Source organism: Hyperolius riggenbachi, chromosome 3 (assembly GCF_040937935.1).
Source record: "Hyperolius riggenbachi isolate aHypRig1 chromosome 3, aHypRig1.pri, whole genome shotgun sequence".
NCBI lineage: Eukaryota > Metazoa > Chordata > Amphibia > Anura > Hyperoliidae > Hyperolius > Hyperolius riggenbachi.
This window is the reverse complement of record NC_090648.1, coordinates 200,424,397-200,447,516: the sequence shown is the minus strand read 5'-3', so window position 1 is coordinate 200,447,516 and position 23,120 is coordinate 200,424,397. Positions and strand designations below refer to the sequence as shown.

General features: G+C 43.2%; 1 protein-coding gene across 1 annotated transcript in view; it reads left to right on the top strand.

Moving 5' to 3' along the window:
- The window catches only part of LRRC49 (leucine rich repeat containing 49), a 168,296-nt gene that overhangs the window by 109,168 nt on the left and 36,008 nt on the right, over positions 1–23,120 (top strand). The window contains exon 12 of the mRNA XM_068272533.1: positions 323–492. Coding sequence (XP_068128634.1) covers positions 323–492 — 170 coding nt within the window. The remainder of the gene's footprint in view (positions 1–322; positions 493–23,120) is intronic.

The window sequence follows — 23,120 nt, the reverse complement described above, 5'->3', positions numbered from 1 at the left end:
TATGTTGTATAACCGTTTGCTACCTCTCTGTCTGTCACCCCTTGTTTACAATGTATGTATCCCTATTTATTGTCCAGCGCTGCGTAATATGTTGGTGCTTTATAAATACAATAAATAATAATAACCAGGGGTTGTTCAGTAAGATTGATGAGACATATTCAAAATGCAAAATGTGTCCAGCCGAAGCTAACATATATTTTCTTTGGATATACCTGTATAAGGGGGAATCATCGCAGAAATAAAAGTTATGTTATACTTATAGGAATGTATTGTTATTATTTAGCTTGATGAGGTAACTTTGTTTCTTTTATTTCTTTTTTAGGAGAAAAAACGAATTGCCATTTGCAATGCTGCTCGACAGTGGGATATTCAGCAGAACAGAGTGGTGCCTGGAACAAGTTCCGACCATGAAAGCAGTGGTTGTGGAAGCCCTTGTCATAAGCCATGCCAGCTGAATGGCTCTACAGCTTATGAATTTAGTGAAGAAAAAAGGTAATTGGAAAAATGTCTATCATCTCCTACAGGGGGTGCAAAATTATTAGGCAAGTTGTATTTTTGAGGAATAATTTTATTATTGAACAACAACCATGTTTTCAATGAACCCAAAAAAATCATTAATATCAAAGCTGAATATTTTTGAAAGTAGTTTTTAGTTTGTTTTTAGTTTTAGCTATTTTAGGGGGATATCTGTGTGTGCAGGTGACTATTATTGTGCACAATTATTACACAACTTAACAAAAAACAAATATATACCCATTTCAATTATTTATTTTTACCAATGAAACCAATATAACATCTCAACATTCACAAATATACATTTCTGACATTCAAAACAAAAACAAATCAGTGACCAATATAGCAACCTTTCTTTGCAAGGACACTTAAAAGCCTGCCATCCATGGATTCTGTCAGTGTTTTGATCTGTTCACCATCAACATTGCGTGCAGCAGCAACCACAGCCTCCCAGACACTGTTCAGAGAGGTGTACTGTTTTCCCTCCTTGTAAATCTCACATTTTATGATGGACCACAGATTCTGAATTGGATTCAGATCAGGTGAACAAGGAGGCCATGTCATTAGTTTTTCTTCTTTTATACCCTTTCTTACCAGCCACGCTGTGGAGTACTTGGACGCGTGTGATGGAGCATTGTCCTGCATGAAAATCATGTTTTTCTTGAAGGATGCAGACTTCTTCCTGTACCACTGTTTGAAGAAGGTGTCTTCCAGAAACTGGCAGTAGGACTGGGAGTTGAGCTTGACTCCATCCTCAACCCGAAAAGGCCCCACAAGCTCATCTTTGAGGATACCAGCCCAGTACTCCACCTCGGACTGGAGCTCTCTGGCCTTTACCAATCCAGCCACGGGCCCATCCATCTGGCCCATCAAGACTCACTCTCAGTCCATAAAACCTTAGAAAAATCAGTCTTGAGATATTTCTTTGCCCAGTCTTGACGTTTCAGCTTGTGTGTCTTGTTCAGTGAAGGTCGTCTTTCAGCCTTTCTTACCTTGGCCATGTCTCTGAGTATTGCACACCTTGTGCTTTTGGGCACTCCAGTGATGTTGCAGCTCTGAAATATGGCCAAACTGGTGGCAAGTGGAATCTTGGCTTCTGCACGCTTGACTTTTCTCAGTTCATTAGCAGTTATTTTGCGCCTTGGTTTTTCCACACGCTTCTTGCGACCCTGTTGACTATTTTGAATGAAACGCTTGATTGTTCGATGATCACGCTTCAGAAGCTTTGCAATTTTAAGAGTGCTGCATCCCTTTGCAAGATATCTCACTATTTTTGACTTTTCTGAGCCTGTCAAGTCCTTCTTTTGACCCATTTTGCCAAAGGAAAGGAAGTTGCCTAATAATTATGCACACCTGATATAGGGTGTTGATGTCAGACCATACCCCTTTTCATTACAGAGATGCACATCACCTAATATGCTTAATTGGTAGTAGGCTTTAGAGCCTATACAGCACGGAGTAAGACAACATGCATAAAGACGATGATGTGGTCAAAATACTCATTTGCCTAATAATTCTGCACTCCCTGTATGCTCATTGCTAAATACTTGTATTTTGATGTGGGAGGAATATTAAGATGCTTTGTGCAGTTTCCACAATTGAGGAATTCTGTTTTAGGGTAGTTTTTTTCAGACTCTGTGCACCCATTCAATTTCTACTACCTTTTAGATCTACATAGTTCAAAATAAAACCAGCATGCCGTAATTATCCGCCCTGTGACTGTCCCCATTGGTTAGTTTTCCCTCACCCCCTGTCCCTGAGACCTACATAGATGTAGTGTGATCACTACTATTGGTCCCAGGGGCAGGCAATGGCAAATCCATAAAAAACCTGACTGGAGTTTTAGCTATCCCCAGTGCAGTGGCGTATCTAGGTAAGATAGTGCCCATGGCAAATACTAAAATTGCGCTCCCCCCCCCCGCCCCCCACACGCACACACCTACAATCTACAGCGTCCTGTCGAAGCTTCCATATTTATTTCCTTGTTCAGGATCTAGTGCTAATAGTAATAAAGGCAGAGGATATCAGCAGGTGAGCTAGACAATGTGCATCATTTAAAGGATACCAGAGCTCAAAAAGTTTTCTCCTATCTTCCCCCCAGTAGCCCACCTAAAAGTCCTCTTCTGGTTGGCCAGGTTGGGCTTACTGCGCAGGCACTGGCCAGGCTGTGCGTGTCCTTCACTTCAGGTGTCCTTTAAGAGCAACGGTATTCTGTTATTTTGTCATGAGACTCCACCATTCATAATTAAGCTCGTGTTGTACCCAAGTATGTGATTTATTGTAAGCTGAATATAAGGGATCACAAGTGTCAAAGAATGCCACTGAAAACATATGGCAAGTGGCTTATACAGAGAGTTTAATCCTGTTAGTTAGAGAGAGAGGGAATGCATTCCTTTGTAGAGGACATATGTATGGTAACGCTAGACATGTTTTTATTTCTTGCCTAAAAGCACACTTTAAATAGTTGCTAGAAGTTAGTAAATCACACAGATATCTTGAATATTTTAACCAGTACCTGAAGCAGTTGGTGCTTTGCACGGGACGATTGTGCACGTGTGCCTGCGTTTCTGAAGCAGAACTTTTGAAATTCTATCTCGTTACATAAAAATGTACAACAGAACTGTGTGCATCTAAAAAGAACCTGACACGTGTTACTACTTGAAAGGGAATGTGTTAATAAGCAGATTAACAGTATACATAGAAATGTGTCATTAAACATCTACTTTACATGTGCTACAATTTTCTGTTTTTGTTTTTTGAAGCGTATGTTCGTTTGTACTTTGGCATATGTGTTGTCCACAAGGCCCCAAATTATCCGCAACTAAAAATAAAGATGTAGAGAAGTTAAAACAGTATGTAAATAAGATGTGCAACTTTTGGTATTGTTGATATTTTCCTAAAAAGGAGCTCTATGGCCACACAGGATACAATTAGTTATATTTCTTTTCAATTCAAGGAGTACAGTAATTCTTTTCTGATTAATTGTTGCATGAAAGTCTATTGTACACCATTCAATCTTCTGAAAAAATGTACAGTTTACTCAGCCATTTCTGATTGAGTTTTAGCAAAAAAAAAAAAGAAGAAGAAAAAAAAAAGTACTGTATTTTTTGGACTAGAAGACTCACTTTTTCTCCCCCAAAAGTGGAGGGTGGGGGGTTAAAGTCACTGCATATTATAGTCCAAATGCAGGGAGTTCCTGACTTGTGAACACCTACCAATACAAACCTCCAACCCGCCACAATGTCGGGGGCTCACTGTACTGTGCCCTTGCAGAGGAGTACACATGGGAACATAGAAAAGCATAGAGGACACAAAGAGGACCGAGGCAGACACAGGAGGACACAAGGGAGACAGAGAAGGACACAGGGAGACACAAGAGGTACAATGGGGCATGAAGTTCAAAGAGGGCATAATCCACAAGATGCTCCTACATCATGGATGCACCAGGTTTATCATATATTTTTCCTCGTGGTTTTTGTCCTCTATACCTAGGTGTGTCTTTTGATCAGGAGCATTGTTCCGAAAAATATGGTAAATAAAGCTTTCAATTTTACTCTACAACTGTTTTTATTAAATTGACAAAATATGATCTTTTTATTGTATTGTGTGTGGCCACCTAAAGTCCAAGCTGCTCATGGATCTTCAGTTCAAATGGTTTGCCTTGTTTAAATGGTTGTTTTGCCCACTTCAAACTTTTGAGATTTGGTTCCAGATTAAGCTTCCCACTGGTGCAAGCAATATGGTGGATGTGGAATTATGCATCACACATCCTGTGTCAGCCAAACCTTCCTTTAGGTTTTTGAAGTAACTTGGAGTTTTGCCTTTGCTTTTCTAGCAAGCATTCAAGCAAGTCTCTGTGTAAGGTTACTTTCACACTGACTGGTTGCATTGCGTAGAGCAATAAAATCGAATAGCAAACACAATGTGATTATACTGTAATAGTATGTTTACATTGGCGTGTTAGTGGTGTGGTGGAATCCATCAGAATAATGTGAGGCATGCTATGCGTTTACAGTTGACATGTATGTCCTGCCTCAAAAGGTCCACCATCATACCAGTCCCCAAAAAAACAGGAGTCACGGACCTCAACAACTACAGACCTGTTGCCCTTACCCCAACTGTCATGAAGATCTTCGAAAAACTGGTCCTCAGTCATCTGAAAGCCTCCACCGATGCTCTCCTAGATCCTCTACAATTTGCATACAGAGCAAACAGGTCCATAGAGGATGCCATTAACATCAGTCTGGAGTTCATCATGGAACATCTGGACAGACCTAACACCTATGCGAGGATCCTCTTCCTAGACTTCAGCTCTGCCTTTAATACAATCAGCCCGAACATCCTGCATAACAACTTAGTGCAACTCGGGCTTGATCAAACTCTCTGCACTTGGATCAAAGACTTCCTCACGAACAGGACGCAACAAGTCAAACTGGGCAGTTGCCTCTCCCGAGTGAGGACCACGAACACTGGCGCCCCCCAAGGCTGTGTACTGTCCCCGATCCTTTTTTCCCTGTATACGAACAGATGTACCTCAACTGCCGACTGTGTTAAGGTCATTAAATTTGCAGACGACACCACCATACTTGGCCGCATCAGTGGAGAGGATGAGCGCTCCTACCAGAGCGAGATCGAGCGTATCTGCGGTTGGTGTAAGGATAACATGCTCGTCCTAAACGCTGCGAAGACTGTCGAGCTGGTTGTGGATTTCAGGAAGCGCCCTCCCCCACTTAACCCGGTCTTCATCGAAGGCACGGAGGTCACCAGAGTATCAAGTGTTCGGTTCCTGGGCACTACCATCACCAAAGACTTGAGATGGAGGGAAAACACCACTAAATGCCAAAAGAAGGCACAGCAACGGCTGTTCTTCCTAAGACAACTAAGGAAGTTTGGCATGCCACAGGAGTTGATGTCAAGCTTCTACACTGCCACCATAGAGTCAATCCTATGCTCCTCCATCATCGTCTGGCATGGCGGCGCCACCTCAAGCGACAAGTACAAACTACAAAGAGTAATAAATGCTGCAGAAAGAATAATCGGTACACCCCTGCCACCACTGGACCTCCTCCATGCATCCAGGCTGAGGACAAGGGCAAATAGGATCACGCAAGATCCCCTCCACCCAGGCGGTCGCTTCTTCAACCGCATGCGCTCTGACCACCGTTACAGAGCTATTTCCACCAAGACCTCTAGACACAGGAACTCCTTTTTCCCCCAAGCAGTGCGCCTTCTGAACTCGTGCACTGCATACAGCAAAGCTAAATAGCAGGACTGTCACCCAGGCCTGGTGCGGTTCTTCATTCCATGTTCTTTTGCACCTAGGCCTTACTAACTCATTAGCAGGACTAGCGGCTACGCACCTATCCTATCTGTCTTCACTGCATAGCGTACTTGCACTACATGTTTTCAATGCCTATATCTGTTTTCAATGTTTTCTGTTTTGTGTATTGCACCACTATGTTTTAATGTTGTTCTTGCACTATGCTCTATACCGATGTGTACCACAAACAATTCCGAGTGTGGCAACTGCTGCACTTGGCGAATAAATATGATTCTGATTCTAAATATGATTCTGATTCTGTTGTGGTGAACTTTTTATGTACGGTATGCTTCACTGTATCTTTTACATCGCACACATAAAGCAGGATGTAATCTTTACCTAGTGTTGCCTTGAGGTCCTGTCTTGCCCAAGTTTAACTGTTAAAGTGGCCATACATGGTTGAGTTTTTCTGGCAGATTTGATCACCTTGACTAAATCTGTTAGTGTTCGATTATGTGATTGATAAATATTGAACTCATTTCAGGAAGTTCATTGATCAAAAGTATGATCAGACAAGGTGGGCAGTGAGTGGAAATGTAGAAGATCAATGGCCACATAGAATTGTATTGTGTCTTTAGTACAGTGCTAGTGGGAGTGATGGAATAATACATTTTGAATAAGGTTTCTTTTGAAATCTGTGGGTCTTACGTTGGGCAGGGTGCTACACTGATCACACTTCATGTTAACACGTCATTTCTGATCAGAGAGTGATCAAACATTAGGGTGTGTGAACAGCTTAGAATAGACCTTTACTCTATTAGGAAAACTTAAAAAATTAAATGTATTAAATAGATACAGGTTAGTGAAACCATCCTGTCAATAAAGTATGGTAACCTCCCAAATACTCTTCATACTCTGAAAGTGCGGGTAGTTATGGATTTTGGTGCACATGTGTACAAGAACCAGCAAACCACATCAAACCACATCTATTACCTGATAATACAGATCATCAGATCTATCACCTGATCATCAGATCTATCACCTGGTCATACAAACACTCCCACTCCCCACAGCACTAAAAGTGTAGCTGAGCCAAAGCTCGGGTACAAAATGACATACTTGCCTAAAGAGAGGGACGCCCCAGGATACTATTGAGGCTTCCCTTGGTGCTCTGATGTCCTCCATCACTCAGCGCACCACTCCATAAGATTAGCAAGGCATTGTCGCTAATCATATTGGGGCCATGCAGCTCCTCTTCTTGTAGCGTGGCCGCGCAGTAATCCGGAGTCACTTGTGTATGAGATTCTCTGCGCCACTGCCCATGCGTAGTCGTGCTTGTGCAGCTACTGCACGGCCACACTCCTAACAGGAGCTAGCGCTTCTGTTTTCTAGTACCAAGTATGGCACATATACCACACATGGCATTTTACTGATTTAATAGGATCATTATTGTAATTAGAAGTTTGTCTTTGCCCACTGGCAATGTTAGTGATAAGTGTTTGTAATACCATCATCATGAAAGTGTGCCTATACTCCTCCTCAGGGCCGGCCTTTGCTATGAGCGACCAGAGTGGGCGTCCCACTGTCTCTCCCTGCGTCCTCTACATCTGTAGTTAGAGCAGGAGTACAAGAACATGGTCGCCGATGTCCACAAATGCGGACAATCGGCAGCCATTTTCTTGTAGCCCTGCTCTAACCACAGATGGAGCGGAGGCGGGGAGAGAGGAGTGACGTCGGCACTGGAGCTGGATGTCAGGTGAGTCAGTCTCTGCCCGGCCTGCTGCCGCAGAAGGAGGAGGGGCGATTGCCTGGGGGCATACTGGGGCAAACTACCTACACTGGGGGCATACTGGGGAAAACTACCTACACTGGGGGCATACTGGGGCAAACTACCTACACTGGGGGCATACTACCTACACTGGGGGCATACTGGGGCAAACTACCTACACTGGGGGGCATACTACCTACACTGGGGGCATACTGGGGCAAACAACCTACACTGGGTGCATACCACCTACACTGGGGGCATACAACCTACACTGGGGGCATACTACCTACACTGGGGACATACTACCTACACTGGGTGCATACTGGGGGCATACTACCTACACTGGGGTATACTACCTACACTGGGGGCATACTAGGGCATACTACCTACACTTAGGGGCATACTACCTACACTGGGGGCATACTAGGGCATACTATCTACACTGGGGGCATACTGGGGCATACTACCTACACTGGGGGCGTACTACCTACACTGGGGGCAGCTATGCTACTACACTGGGGGCAACTATGCTACTACACTGGGGGCAACTGTACTAGCTACACTGGGGGCAGCTATGCTAGTGACTGGATATTGTAATGGTTAAGGGCTCTGCCTCTGACACAGGAGACTTGGGTTCAAATCTCTGCTCTGCCTGTTCAGTAAGCCTGCACCTATTCAGTAAGGAGTTTCTTGGGCAAGTCTCCTTAACACTGCTACTGAGTGCGCTCTAGTGGCTGCCTCGCATGCGCTTGAGTCCGACAGGAGAAAGGCGCTATACAAATACTGCAATTATTATTATTATTATTACCTATATGGGGCAATTATACAACTTACACTGGGGGCAACTATGCTACCTATATGGGGGCAACTATGCTACTTACACTGGGGGCAACTATACTACCTATGCTTGGCACCTACACATGAGATCCTATACTGAGGGCACCTATACCTGGCTACCTACCTACCTATACTGAGTCTGAGGGCATTTTTTGGGGAGGGACGCACCACAGCTATAACGAGAGTTGCAAATTGTTGGTGCTATATTTGGGCCCGTGTGTGTGCGTATGTGTGTACACGCGCAAAGAGGATGGGGGGGGCACCAAAATCCAGTTTCGCTCAGGGTGCAGTGAAACCTAAGGCTGGCCCTGCTCATCCTGCTTACTTGCCATCATGAACAAGCTGAGATTTACCCCCAGACCTCTGGGTTTTGCCTGGTATTGAGCTATCCTGGCTTTATGATAAATGCTTTTAGTTTTTTCTTTTGCTTTTAGTGTGGAGTGTTTTTAAGGATATTAATTTCCTTTAGCAAGCCTTTCTTTTGGTGGCCACTAATGATCCAGTCATTTTTTTATCCAAACTTAAAGTCTCCACTAATGATACAATTTGCCAAACGATTATTTATGGACGATTATTCATAAGAATGATCAGAAATGATCCTTTGGGACCTTTAATGGATAAAAACATCCTAACTTATTCGATCAGACTGAAGAGATCGATCTGAAAATCAGATCGATTTTATTATTCTGATCAGATTGGTTAGGAGATTTTTGTCCATTAGTGGTCCCAAAGGATCATTTCTGATCATTATTATGAATAATCGCCCTTAAACAATTGTTTGTAAATTAGTATCGTTAGTGACTACCTTTACCAAATATATTTAGTAGAAAACTAAACTGAGTGAATATATTGAATGGATACTTTAGGCAGGCCCTTATATTACATAGAAATGGTAAGATTGAACAAAAAAAGATTGGATTATTAGTGGCCAGCTTTAGTCCTCTTACAAACAGGAGGAAGCTGAAGGTGGTGAATTTTCCTCCTGCGTGCTGCTCTTGTACACGGGCTAAACGCTTGTTGACACTTGACATGGGCGCTGGAGAGATGACCACCGCATTCACTCACATCTGAATGCTTGGGAAGCACATATTTGCCCAAAGTTTCTTAGTTCCCTAGCTTGGCATTGAACTCAGAGTGCCAGACGTTCAGTAAAATAGTATCTCTTTTGGAGCAATTCTGTAGCTGCCAAAGAAATACGAAAGTAAACACATCGCTTTTGCTTTGGAAAGTAGATGTGTCAATGTGCACATAAAAATATTTAAACTCACTGTCAGGGGCCTTTCACACTGAGCTGGTGCGGCGCAGTTATTTTACCACAGCCCATTGAAAGTCTATGGGACCGTTTTGTCATACTCACCGTGTAGGCATCTCCCGGCTTCCCGTGCGTGTGTCCTTACGCGTTCGCGAGGGAATACGCTGGGTCTTGTAGTCCCTGTCAGTGCATTACGGCGGTAGAATTTGTGCGCGCATGCGCAGAACCATTCGCGCGCAAAACGCTACGCACTGTGCAGGCGTTAATTCTGCCGCCAGATTCAAGTCCCACCAGTATTTAAGCAGCACTGCCCTCAACTTCAGTGCTGTCTGATCTGACAGGCTAACTGTTGTTAGTGCTTCCTAAGCTATTATTACTGTGATCTTCCCGTTGTGACCTCGGCCTGTGACCTCGAATATCCTTGCTATCCGCCTGCCTCGACCCATGGCTTGTGACCTCGACCTCTGCTGTTTGCCGCCTGCCTCGACCCTTGGCTTGCGACCCCGACCTCTGCTGTTTACCGCCTGCCCTGAACCTTAGCTTGCTTCTGGAATACGTCTTCTTGCTCTTCTGGATTATCCACTCAGCAGCGTCTCCTGTTCTCCAAACCACTGTGGGATTACTTTAAGCGCAACCTGGTGGGCAATAGGCAGCGAAATCCATCATCTCCACTAGAGGGACGGTGATGAAAACCCGTGGTCACTTAGACTCTGTGCTTGAGTGATCCTATCTCAGTGGTGCGGTCAACAGACCCTACATCCTAACACCTTTATACCATCGCTGTTCAGCACGATGCAATGGAATTGATGTTTTCGCTGCATCCCCGGCACAAGGCTTGATCTATGTTACCGCCCGGTTCTGCGGCGACCTGGGGCGAGGTACAGTAGACTTGAAGTCATGTAAGTCTATGGTGATGCGTGTGTGTGAAAACACCCCGCATGTTATATGCACCGCGCATGCGTAGTTTTCGCAATACGCTCCCACGCACGTGATCGCTTCGGCCACAGGAAGTGATCGTCCCTTCCTACTTGTTCGGCTGCCAGGCATGGATTACCGCATACTAACGCGCTAATCCCCAAAGGCTTTTGTGTGGCACCAGCCGGCAGTCTGAAACCGGCCTCAGGGATGGTCAAAGAGATGCAATTCGTTCCAAGTTCATTCAGAATATGTGCAGCTTGAAAATGGACTAATCAAATCCCTTCAAGGTAATATTTCAAGCTGCATACATTTGCATACAAAATAATTTGTGTCTCTTTGACTATCTCACTGGGCAACATATCCATTTGCAGACCAGCTCCAGGCTGTGGTCTCAGAACTGCCTTAGCAAGCTTATATCCAGGCTATGTGCTATAGTATGTCCTACAGTATGCAATAGCATTATGTATATCATCTAAAGCTGGCCACTAACGGTCCAATTTCTAGCGAAAAATCGTTCGAGCGATCAGAAATTCTGATCAGATGAAAAATCGTTCACTACACCATCAACAAATCAATCATTGCTTCCGATCTATCACGACCACCAAGAAAATCCAAATTTTCGTTCGACGAAAATTCATTCGGGCGACATTTTTTTCACTCGTTCATAATCGATTGTGTCCACCAATCCGATCAGAATTTCTGATCGCTCGAACTATTTTTCGCTAGAAATTGGACCGTTAGTGGCCAGCTTTAGCATTACTTCCTTTGAAATGGCTACAATACATTGCACCGATTTATGAAAAACCAAGTTCTAGATCGGGGTTCATACTAAAGCTAAGCCTGCTAATACAGATATCATGTAGATAAGCTCTATGCTGACTGCATTTGAGGCAGCTACTTAAAGGCCAGGACCCTTATTCAATTAACTTTTGCTCCTGAGCTTTTTCCCAGGCAACCTAGGCAGGTGCCTGGGGCCTAGTGGGTGTCAAGGGGCCCATCTGCCACCTTCTCTGACCTATCTCCACTTTGACTTACCAAAAGGACTACAAGGGATTGCCAAATCTACTACCCTGCCCAGGGCCTCATTACATCTAAATCCATCTCTGATAATACATTTCCAGCAGTTTGCAATTGAAAAATTACCTAAAAGTAGGTGAAAAAACTATCAAAATATATTTGAGTTTCTTCTTGCTTAAGTGTGGAAATATCCCCTAGGAGAAAACTCAGGCGAACGCTAATTGCCTATAGGCCCAGGTGTCTGTCCAGTTTCGGGTCACATACCTTTTTTCCCTCAGCGTAGGAAGTGGTAATTAAGGTAAACACTGAGAAACAGAAAGTAGAGTATCTGTGAGAGGAGGAAGCCAGCACCTCCAACAGCATTACTGCATACAAAAATATTTTACTGGAAAAATTTGTCATGCTACAATTTATGATCAGTTACAGCCAGACCGCGTTTGCTAATCCCTTAAACCACAAGTTACCACATCATTCGGAAAATGCACTTTTCTTTGAGTAGAAATACTGAATGCTGTTAAATATAATATTGGAAATATGACATTTAATTTTTATTAGAGCACTGGTTGTCTGATAGGTTCCCAGGAGGAGCATGACACATATAAAGAATTTCTCTCCGCTGCCAGCCCTCTGTATGTCACAATTGGTGCAGTGTAACTGAAACTTGGAAGCACACTACACGCTATAATGGCTGTCTCAGCAAAGCAGACTTTTCACATTATATTAACAGAGTAATGCATCATTATGCAGCTACAATATTTCTTAGGTATGTGTGTAAAATTTTCAAAGTACAAACAGATTGTATTTCTCTTGACTAATCCACTCTGCCTAGACAGCCAGAGCGGTGAACTGTGGGCTGTTGGTCCAACAGCATAACCAGATTTCTCATGGTGACCCAGAACACCATAAGCAGGGCTGTGGAGTCTGTACAAAAATCATCCGACTCCTCAGTTTATGAAACCACTGACTCCATGTACCCAAAAATTGCTGTGACTCCTCAACTCTGACTCCACTGGTTATAAGGGGCTAAAAGAGACAGAAAAGCCATCTTACTTAAAGAGAACCCAAGGTGGCATATTGTAATCCTAATAGGACCCAGAGGCATGTCGTGTGCATCACTGCTGCCAGCCCCCCTGTGCTCTTCTGTCCCCCCTTAAAAGATCGCCAGGCTAGCAACAATCTGCTTGTCGCTAGCCTGCTTTATTTATGTGAGGCTGTAAATCAGCCTCCTCCTCACAGCTGCCTCCATGACAGACTCCTCCCACCGCTCTTTGCCTCTGTTAGCTTCCTCCAATAGGAAGCCAAGCCGCAACCCAGGAAGTACAGTATTCTGTATTGCAATCGACTATAGATTCATTTCACATCGATTTTCTCCACATACTGCATGATTGTTTGTACAAATTAATCATAAAAATCTTACCTTTGGGTTCTAATGCAGTCCTCTGATGTGCTATTTAAAGGGACCCTGAGCAGTAGAAAAAAAAGGAAAGCAGGACTTACCTGGGGTTTCCTCCAGTCCCCGCAGCCTGTGAGGTCCTCCAGCATCCTCTTTGTCCCTTCCGTGTTCCCACTGGCGGCTCTGGTAATCTGGTTACTTCGGCTGAAGTTGTGCGTGTGTTCCCTGGCCCGTCTTCATGCTGGTCGCCGCAAGCGTCCTTCGTATGCACAGTTCAGTCTTTAGAGAACAGCGCATAAGTAGGACACTTATGCCGACCAGCATGATAACGCATCGCTAGGGGCGTGCACAGGCGACCTCAGCAGAATTTGTCGGATTTCTGGAGCCGCCAGTGGGAACACAGATAGGACGAAGAGGATACTGGGGACCTCACGGGCTACAGGGGTCTGGAGGAAGCCCCAGGTAAGTCCAGATTTACTTTTTTTTTTCAACAGCTCAGGGACCCTTTAAGATTCCAAGTTTACACGGTCAGAATACTTAACATGAAAATTATGTACAGCCATTTTTAGAGAGTAATTACAGGATCTAATGGCAGCCATCATGTTTCATAATAAGCTATTAGATTTCAGCCTAGGCACACTGAAAGCTGAATGGACTTATTCCTGTGACTGGAGATGTAAAGCCTAGGGTAGTCTTTTTTTCTGCTTTTACAAGTTTTGTGTTAGACAAGTGTATTTCTTTAGCTCCGAAGATATATCACAAACAGTTCCTGTTTTTGTTTTGTTTTTGTTTTTTTGCTAGTGTGATGCTTGTTCCCACACAGGACCCCTTTTGTTTTTCCTGTCTAATTGTTATTCCTGTTCACAAATTTGCATACACAGGGAAATTATGAGAGAAACCTGAGAGGTGTTTATATTCCACAGTAATACCTGCCTGGAGCCTCGGAGTCTGCCACGTATTTGAGGAATCGCACATATACATCCAGTGTGCAGGATTACCTCATATTTCAGGTTTCCATGCGTACCTCTAAGGCTCAACGTCCAAATCCTGTCCTAAAATAGCACACATTCCTCCTGAACAGAGTGTGATTTATGCAATACATTACTACACTTAATTATACTGTCAGAGTGATTGCATGGCTCCCAAGAGCAAGATCTGTGTCACAAAGGAAACACTGTTCTAGGTGTTATAATCAGATAATGTGAGCCTCCCATATTTAATCATGGCAATTAAAGGAGCACTGTCAGCTATCATGCCACTGTTTGATAGCTGTCATGTTAAGCCTGTAATGGGACAGAGCGTGGAAGAGACGTCTTAAGCATTTGTCACGCATTCACTGTTAGCTCACAGAGCACACATGAATCATTATGTCTTTATACTGAGGACTTGGGACAGCACATTTTGTGGTCGACTCCACTGGATATTCCTTAAAGGAAAAAATTCACCCTCATTAAAAAATTGATATGATGTATGAAACTAATACACAAACCATTTTGTAGTATAATGTGTTGGCTGCCTCTCTATTACCTTTGGCAGCCAGACAAGATTTGACATAACTTCCAAATGGTTCATATTTCTCTTCCTTGCAATCATGGCAACACTACACTGCTTGCAGTCATTTCCAGGATTCCTGCTCTTCTAACTGGCTCACTGGTACTTTTCCCAGTCGTCTGCACACAGCCTGAGGTCACGGTTTCTGCTGCAATAGACATTTTATCGTTGATGAAATACATTCTATCACATGTATGTCTAGGCGAAGCCAAAATGTTGAATTTTTTACTGGGACAAAGGGACTGACCAAGGTATTAGACTGGCTGAGTGACCTTATCACTAAGAGTACTGGTAGGCGTCATGTTGCCAAAACAAACAAATGGGTAAGGATCTGCAATAAACATACACCTCATACACATGTTGGACTGTTCTTGGTCAAGCAGGTAAGTTGGGGTCCGTCAAGGTTGCAGCATGTTTAAGCGGCAATCAGCAGCCAAATCCATTGTTCCCTCCGTATTCCACTGTCCTGTTCTTCATAGACACAGATTGTGTCACTCAGTTGTTGCCTAGCAATACATCTGTGCAGTATAGCAACCCGCGGTGTCACCCGCAAGATCCAATTTGATTCTGCAGGTGTGCGTATGCACCTTTAGCAAATTCATTGCAGTGTAGTGTATGCAGCTGCTCTAAAACAGACTTAAAGGAATACTGTAAGGGGTCGGGGGAAAATAAGTTGAACTCACCCAGGGCTTCTAATGGTCCCTTGAAGCAGGGCCGGGCCGAGGCAGAGGCTGGAGAGGCTCCAGCCTCAGGGCGCAGTGTAGGAGGGGGCGCACAATTCATTCAGCTGTCATTCCCAATTGTGTTTGAAGCAGAAAGAAATAAGAAAAGGGGATATATGACAGTGACTGCAAGCCAGATAACTAGAGATTAATGTGTTGGGGAAGTTGGGGGCCTTGGGGAACCTATTAGTCTAATAACAATCAGCGTGTGACGGCTGGGGTGGGAGGGATGGGGGGGCGCACTTTGGGGTCTCAGCCTTGGGTGCTGAAGGACCTTGTCCCGCCTCTGCCTTGAAGACATCCTCTGCCCACACAGCCACTCACCGATGCTCCGGCCCCGCCTCCGGTTCACTTCTGGAATTTCAGACTTTAAAGTCTGAAAACCACGCAGACCATACTGGGCTTGTGCTATGCACTCCTGGTGACATCAGTGGGAGTGCGGACACGGCAACGCAGGCGCAGTGGTTTTCAGACTTTAAAGTCTGAAATTCCAGAAGTGAACCGGAGGCGGGGCTGGAGCATCGGTGAGTGGCTGCGCAGGCACAGGATGTCTAAGGGGGACCATTAGAAGCCCCGGGTAAGTAAAACTCATTCCCCCCTTCCTCCCCCCCCCCCCCCCCCTACAGTATTTCTTTAACAGTGTTTGCAGCTGCCCTGAAAATTCCTGCTTTTTAACATAATGCGCCCAATCCAATTCACTTTTTTGTTTCCTATGATAAGTTTTCTCCTTGGTGATATTTTGTGATCTTACTAATAAAATGCCCTTTCGAGCCACCAGAAAGTAATAAATACTCAGAATAATTTTAACAGTACTTCTACTACTTTTTGGTACTTTTTTTTTTTTTTTCATTACATTTATTACAGAGGGGATTCAATTATTAGGCGCACAGATAGGGTAATCTGTTGAAGAAACCGTGAATGCCGTACAGTCTGTTGCCTCCCGGGTGCTCGGGTTCGGCATGTAGCGGAAAGAATTGACAGATTATTGGGTGGGGCTGGGGAAGACCCAGCTGTCATGGTACACATTGGCACCAATGACAAAGTAAGTGGGAGATGGAAGGTCCTCAAAAATGATTTTCAGGTACTTGGAGATAAACTTAAAGCAAGGACCTCCAAGGTGTTCTCTGAAATACTGCCAGTGCCACGCGCTACATCTGAGAGACAGAGGGAGCTTAGGGAGTTAAATAAGTGGCTGAGAAATTGGTGTAGGAAGGAAGGGTTTGGGTTCCTGGAGAACTGGGCAGACTTTGCAGTCGGCTACAGGTTCTACAGCAGGGATAGGCTGCACCTTAATGGGGAGGGTGCAGCTGCATTGGGGGAGAAGATGGCTAAACGGTTGGAGGAGATTTTAAAGGGACTCCGAGCAGTGCAGAAACTATGGAAAGATGCATATCATTTTAAAGCTCTCTTTCTCCTCTTTCCAATGATATGTAAATCGTCGCCCTACGCCTTTTAGTTTTCGATATTTTCGCGATTGAAATTGCCGCGGCCGCAAATAAATCCATCTTTCCATAGTTACATTGTATTACACAGACCGACTTTTTCTGCTAAATGGAGCTGCTGACACTGGGGAAAGTGTCGGCCTGTGTAATACAAGTAACTATGGAAAGATGGATATCATTTTAAAGCTCTCTTTCTCCTCTTTCTGGCGACACCTAAATCGTTGCCCTACGCCTTTTAGTTTTCTTTATTTTCGCGATTGAAATCGCGGCCGCTGCAATTTCAATCGCGAAAATAGCGAAAACTAAAAGGCGTATGGCGGCAGTTTATATATCATTGGAAAGAGGAGAAAGAGAGCTTTAAAATGATATGCATCTTTCCATAGTTTCTGCACTGCTCGGAGTCCCTTTAAACTAGGATCTGGGGGGAGGCGGGAGGATAAAGTCTCAATATGTAGACAAGATAAGGTAAAAAGACAGTGGGAGCCTAACATTATGGGGGGTGGAGAGGGGGGTGGGGACAGTGTAAAGATTAAGGAGGTTGGTAAAACTTCAAGTAGCCCATTTCGGGTAAACAAAATTGGTAAATGTGGTGGTAAAAATATAAAGTGCATGGTAACCAATGCTCGGAGCCTTGCAAATAAAATAGACGAACTAGAGTTCATTCTGAATGACAAAGGCTATGACATTGTGGGAATAACCGAGACATGGATGGATGAAAGCCATGACTGGATAGCTAATTTAAAAGGATACAATGTGTTTAGGAGGGATAGAACAGGGAAAAAAGGTGGAGGGGTTTGTTTCTTTGTTAAGAATTCTTTTACAGCTGTCCTCAACGATGAGATGGAGGAAGATTGCGAAGATGTGGAGTCCGTTTGGGTAAATATTCATGGTGGAAATAAAAGTTGCCAATTGCTTATTGGGGTATGCTACAGACCACCTCTTATTAATGAAGCTGCAGAACTGCGATTACTACAGCAGATTGAAAAAGCTGCAAGTAAAAATGAGGTCATAATTATGGGCGACTTCAACTTTCCGGACATTGACTGGGGTATTGAGGCTACCCATTCTGGTAAAAGCAGCAGATTTCTGGCAGCACTACAGGACAATTACTTGACTCAAATGGTAACGGAACCTACTAGGGGGAATGCGTTACTGGATCTGATCATTTCTAATAGACCAGATAATGTCTCAAATGTGCAGGTTCAAGAACATTTGGGAAATAGTGATCACAACATGATAACGTTTGATCTGGTGACTGATAGGCCACGGGGCAGCGGGACCACTAAAACTATGAATTTTAGAAAAGCAAAGTTCAATCAAATTAGGCAGGCACTAAGTTTGGTGAACTGGGATAATGCACTACAAGGGGAGGACACTGAAGGGAAATGGCAAGCTTTTAAACGTATTCTCAATCAATATTGTAGTATGTATATCCCATATGGAAACAAAATGTCTAGGAATAAAAAAAGGCCTCTATGGATGAATAGAAAGGTTAGGGATAAAATGAAGAGGAAAAAGAATGCCTATAAGGTCCTAAAACAGGAGGGGACTGAGGCTGCACTAAGCAATTATAAGGAGTGCAATAAAAAAATTGTAAAAAAGAAATTAGGCTGGCAAAGATCGAAGCTGAAAATCAAATCGCTAGGGATATCAAATCTAACCCAAAAAAGTTTTACGAGTACATCAACTCTAAAAAAAGAAAGGTTAACTGTATAGGAATCCTAAAGGATGAGGGTGGGAACTCAATGGTGGATGACCAAGGTAAGGCAGAGTTATTAAATGCTTTCTTTGCTTCTGTCTTCACAAAGGAAACAGCACTGTTGCAAATTACAGAGGCAGAAGAGTCTCAATCTTCTAACTGTAATATTAAATACTTAACGCAGGAAGAAGTAAAGGCAAGACTAAATAAATTAAAAATAGACAAGGCACCTGGCCCGGATGGCATGCATCCTCGGGTCCTAAGAGAATTAAGTTCAGTTATAGCTAAGCCCCTTTATCTTATCTTTTTTGACTCTCTTGCAACTGGCAGAGTCCCAGTGGATTGGCGTACAGCCCACGTTTTCCCATTATTTAAGAAGGGCAAAAAATCTGATCCAGGAAATTATAGACCTGTAAGCTTAACATCAGTTGTATGCAAACTATTTGAGGGGTTACTAAGAGATACTATACATGACTTCATAGTAGAAAATAATCTTATTTCTCAGCATCAACATGGGTTTACTAAAGACAGGTCCTGTTTGACTAACATGCTCAGCTTTTATGAGGTAGTGAATGCTAATATGGATATTGGGAATGCTGTAGATGTGATATACTTGGACTTTGCAAAGGCCTTCGACACTGTTCCCCACAGAAGTCTGGTGCAAAAGTTGAGGATGCAAGGACTGGGTAAGAGTTTGTGTGCATGGATAGGGAACTGGCTAATGGACAGAAAACAAAGAGTTGTGGTCAATGGATCGTACTCAAAATGGGAGACTGTTAGCAGTGGGGTCCCACAGGGGTCTGTACTGGGTCCAGTGCTCTTCAATTTATTTATTAATGACCTAGTAGATGCAGTAGTGAGCAATGTTGCTATTTTTGCAGATGATACAAAATTGTGCAGAATCATCAACTCTCAGGAAGATAGTGTCATATTGCAACAGGATCTGGATAGGTTGGCTATATGGGCACATACATGGCAGATGAAATTCAATGTTGACAAATGTAAAGTCATGCATTTTGGTCATACCAATGGTCTAGCACCATACAAAATAAATGGGATACAGTTGGGGACATCAAACTTGGAGAAGGAGTACTCTTCGACAACAAGTTAAATAATCGTACTCGATGCCAAGCCGCTGCAGCTAAAGTGAACAAAATTTTGGGATGCATTAAAAGGGAAATAAAAACTCGAGATGCTAGCATAATATTGCCCCTGTTTAACTCTCTAGTAAGGCCACATCTGGAATATGGAATTCAGTTCTGGGCACCACATTACAAAAAAGATATTGCAGTTTTAGAGCAGGTGCAGAGACGAGCTACAAAATTGATACGTGGGATGGAAGGTCTCGCTTACCAAGAAAGGTTAGATAAACTGGGTTTATTTAGTCTAGAGAAAAGACGCCTTAGAGGAGATCTAATTAACATGTATAAATACATCAGAGGGCAATATAAGAGCTTGGCGGATGAGCTTTTTGTCCCTAGGCCTTCTCAAAGGACAAGAGGACATGAGCTGCACATGGAGGAAAAACATTTTAGCCATTTATTTAGGAAAGGGTTCTTTACAGTAAGAGTGATTAAGATGTGGAATGCATTGCCACAGGAAGTCGTTATGGCAAACTCTATACCTGCATTTAAAGGGGGCTTAGATGCTTTCCTTGCGTTGAAAGACATCCATGGCTACAATTACTAGGTTATGCCTAATGATGTTGATCCAGGGATTTTATCTGATTGCCATCTGGAGTCAGGAAGGAATTTTTCCCTTTTGGGGCTAATTGGACCATGCCTTGTGGGGGTTTTTTCGCCTTCCTCTGGATCAACAGGGGTATGTGGGGGACGGGCTGGAGTTGTACTTTGTACTGGTTGAACTCGATGGACGTATGTCTTTTTTCAACCAAAATAACTAACTATGTAAGAGTGCTGAAAAGTGATTTTAAACAGATAATGAAAAATTACTCCTAGGAGAAAACTTAAAATAGATCTACTTACCTGGGGCTTCCAGCAGCCTGTGGCAGCCGTCCTGTGCCCTCATTGCAGCTCCGCTCCCAGCCGGTGGCCCAGGGTCCACTACTTTACAGATGCCGACCTGGTTGGCATCTCCTGAGCCTGCGCTCGCGCTGCTCGCGCTCACATGGTCTGGAGTGTTCTGCGCAGGCGCAGTAGTTATGCGCATGTGCAGAATGCTCCAGGCTACATGAGCACAGTTGCGAGCGGTGTGGTCGGCATCTGCAATGGAGTGGACCTTGGGCCCTGAGACAGAGGCCCATATGCAATTAACTTTTCTCCTGAATTTTCTCCTAGGTTCACAGCTTGTCAATAAAATGCAGTTGAAACCACCAGCAAGCAAGAATATACTCAAAAAATAATTTTGGTAGTATTTTTTCACCTACTTTTTACTACTTTTCTATTTCCTAAGTGCTAACATGTTATTTTAAATAGAAGATGAAAAATGATCTCCTAGGAGACAACTGAGAAAATGAGAATTGCATACAGGCCAAAGTGAATTGAATCATGCTCAATATCGCTAAGGAGAAGGGATATTCAATAAGATGCTAATCATTCCGATTTGGTGTGAATGGAGTTTGGAGTTGGACTGGTCAGATCCAGCAGCTTCTGCAGTTGCTTGGTCAATACCCAAGATGCATACAATTGCATCATCTCAGAATTATAATCATCTCATTGCCCATGTTTACTGGGAGGTGTTGAATAGTGGTCTAGTTTAAAGAAATGCAGACAGTCAAAGCCAGTTATTGACAGCTATCAAAGTGCATAATGGGGAAGTCAGTAGCCATTACAGAGAGTCCCCTTTAAGTATACTGTTATAAGAGTATGTAAAAAAATGTGTTTTAAATGTCAACACTGATATCCTGCAATACAGAATGCAGGAGATATTTCAGTATTACTTCTACACATTTTGGTTTTTTATTTTAAATGTCTGTATGTAATTATAGTACTACTTTCTTCATTAAAGGATTTAAGGAAATACCACTGAAAAATTTAACTTAAAACCCTCTTAGGCAGGGAACGCACTTGTGTTATTCGCGGAGCAAAACGCACACTGCCAGCCAGTAAAGTGGTCCGCCCAGGAACTAAAGACATTTTGCTTTCAGACGCATTTTGTCCACGTTAAAACAAACCTGCTTTTTTTCCACACGTCCTGTGCTTTTCCAATTGTCCGTACTGTATATATGAACTTTGTATGATCTAGTTACCCAGCTTTTTTGTATATTATGATGGACTAATAAAAACCAGAACCAATTATTTTCTTTAATCTCAATTCAGTGTAAGCACTACTCCAGTCTGCACAAATTAATATACACCATCTCAGCTCAAATGTCCTCAGACAGAAGAGAAAGCATCCACCACACCCAATCAAAAGCCACTCACCAAATGGTAAGACCACGAGGGTCCATTAGCGCCTTGGGGATATTCCCAGGTCTCTCACAACTTTTACGACCAATATCAATCCACTGCAATGGATTGCTCCTCATGTCTTTATTAACATATAAAGGTGGCCATACATGGTACAATTTTTCATTTTTTTTTCGATTAGATAATTTAGTTTGATTATTCCGTTAGATCGAATATAAAGATTTTTCCAGCATGTCCGATTTGATTTTTCTCGAAAAAACGGGATAATCGTTCAAATTGCTTGATCGAAAAAAAAGAATGTTATCAACTTTCATTCAAATCGATCATTTAGATCGAATAAACGGGATAATCGAACGTTTTTATTGTACCATGTATGGCCACCATAAGGCTGTCACTCCGGAGGTCTGGGTGCCGCATGCACAGCCAATACCCCATAGCGTCCTGTTACAGCGGATACTTCATATTCATGTGTCTCGCCATATGTGCAGCTAATGTAACAGCCTGGTATGTTAATAAAGATGTGAGGAGCCATTGCAGTGGATGGATATTGGCCGTAAAGGTTGACCTGGGAAAATGCTTAAGGCGCTAATAGACCTTGGTGGTCTTACCATTCGATGAGTGGGGTTTGATCGGGTGCAGTGAAGGCTTTTTCTTCCGTCAGGAGATATCTGAGCCAAGATGGTGGAGATTAATTTGTGTGGGCTGGAGTAGCGCTTACACTGAATTGAGATTGGATAGACTGTATATAGCAGGGGCGGATCCAATCTTCTAGTGGAACTGTATATTTCCGGAGCTGGTACACACTGTTGCACTCATCTATAAGTAATTTTCTTTGTTGCCCTTACCAGCACACTTCTCCCTTGCAGTTACTCACCTGCACTAAAATAAGGCTAGCACAAATATGGTTTCTCTCACCGCTTACAATGAGAATGCATCAGTGATCATAGAAGTGCTAGTGTGAGCTAATCCTTAAAAAATCAAGAATAACCTACTGTGACTGGCTGAGAATTGGCACAAACACTTAAGGGAGCTGGCACAAACATTTAATTGCTCTTGTCACTGGCAACAGGCAGGAATGATTGATATGGTGAGTGTGAGGGATCATTTCACTTTGTAGTTTATAAGACTGATGTTTGCAGCTTTGGACATAAGATCAAAGAGTTTCCCAATTTAACATATCCACCCTCCTTCCATGTATTTGAAATGTTGCTGTTAGTAATAACTTCAATATTGCTGCCTTTGGAAGATAAATTATGTATGTCGCAAAGGTTTTTATGAGTATAAGCTCCTAATCAGTACTTTACTTGAGAACTGCTGGGTCAGGAGGCTCCTTCCCAGCCTCGCCAACCTGCAGGTTGCAGTCTTCTTAGAAAACACTGT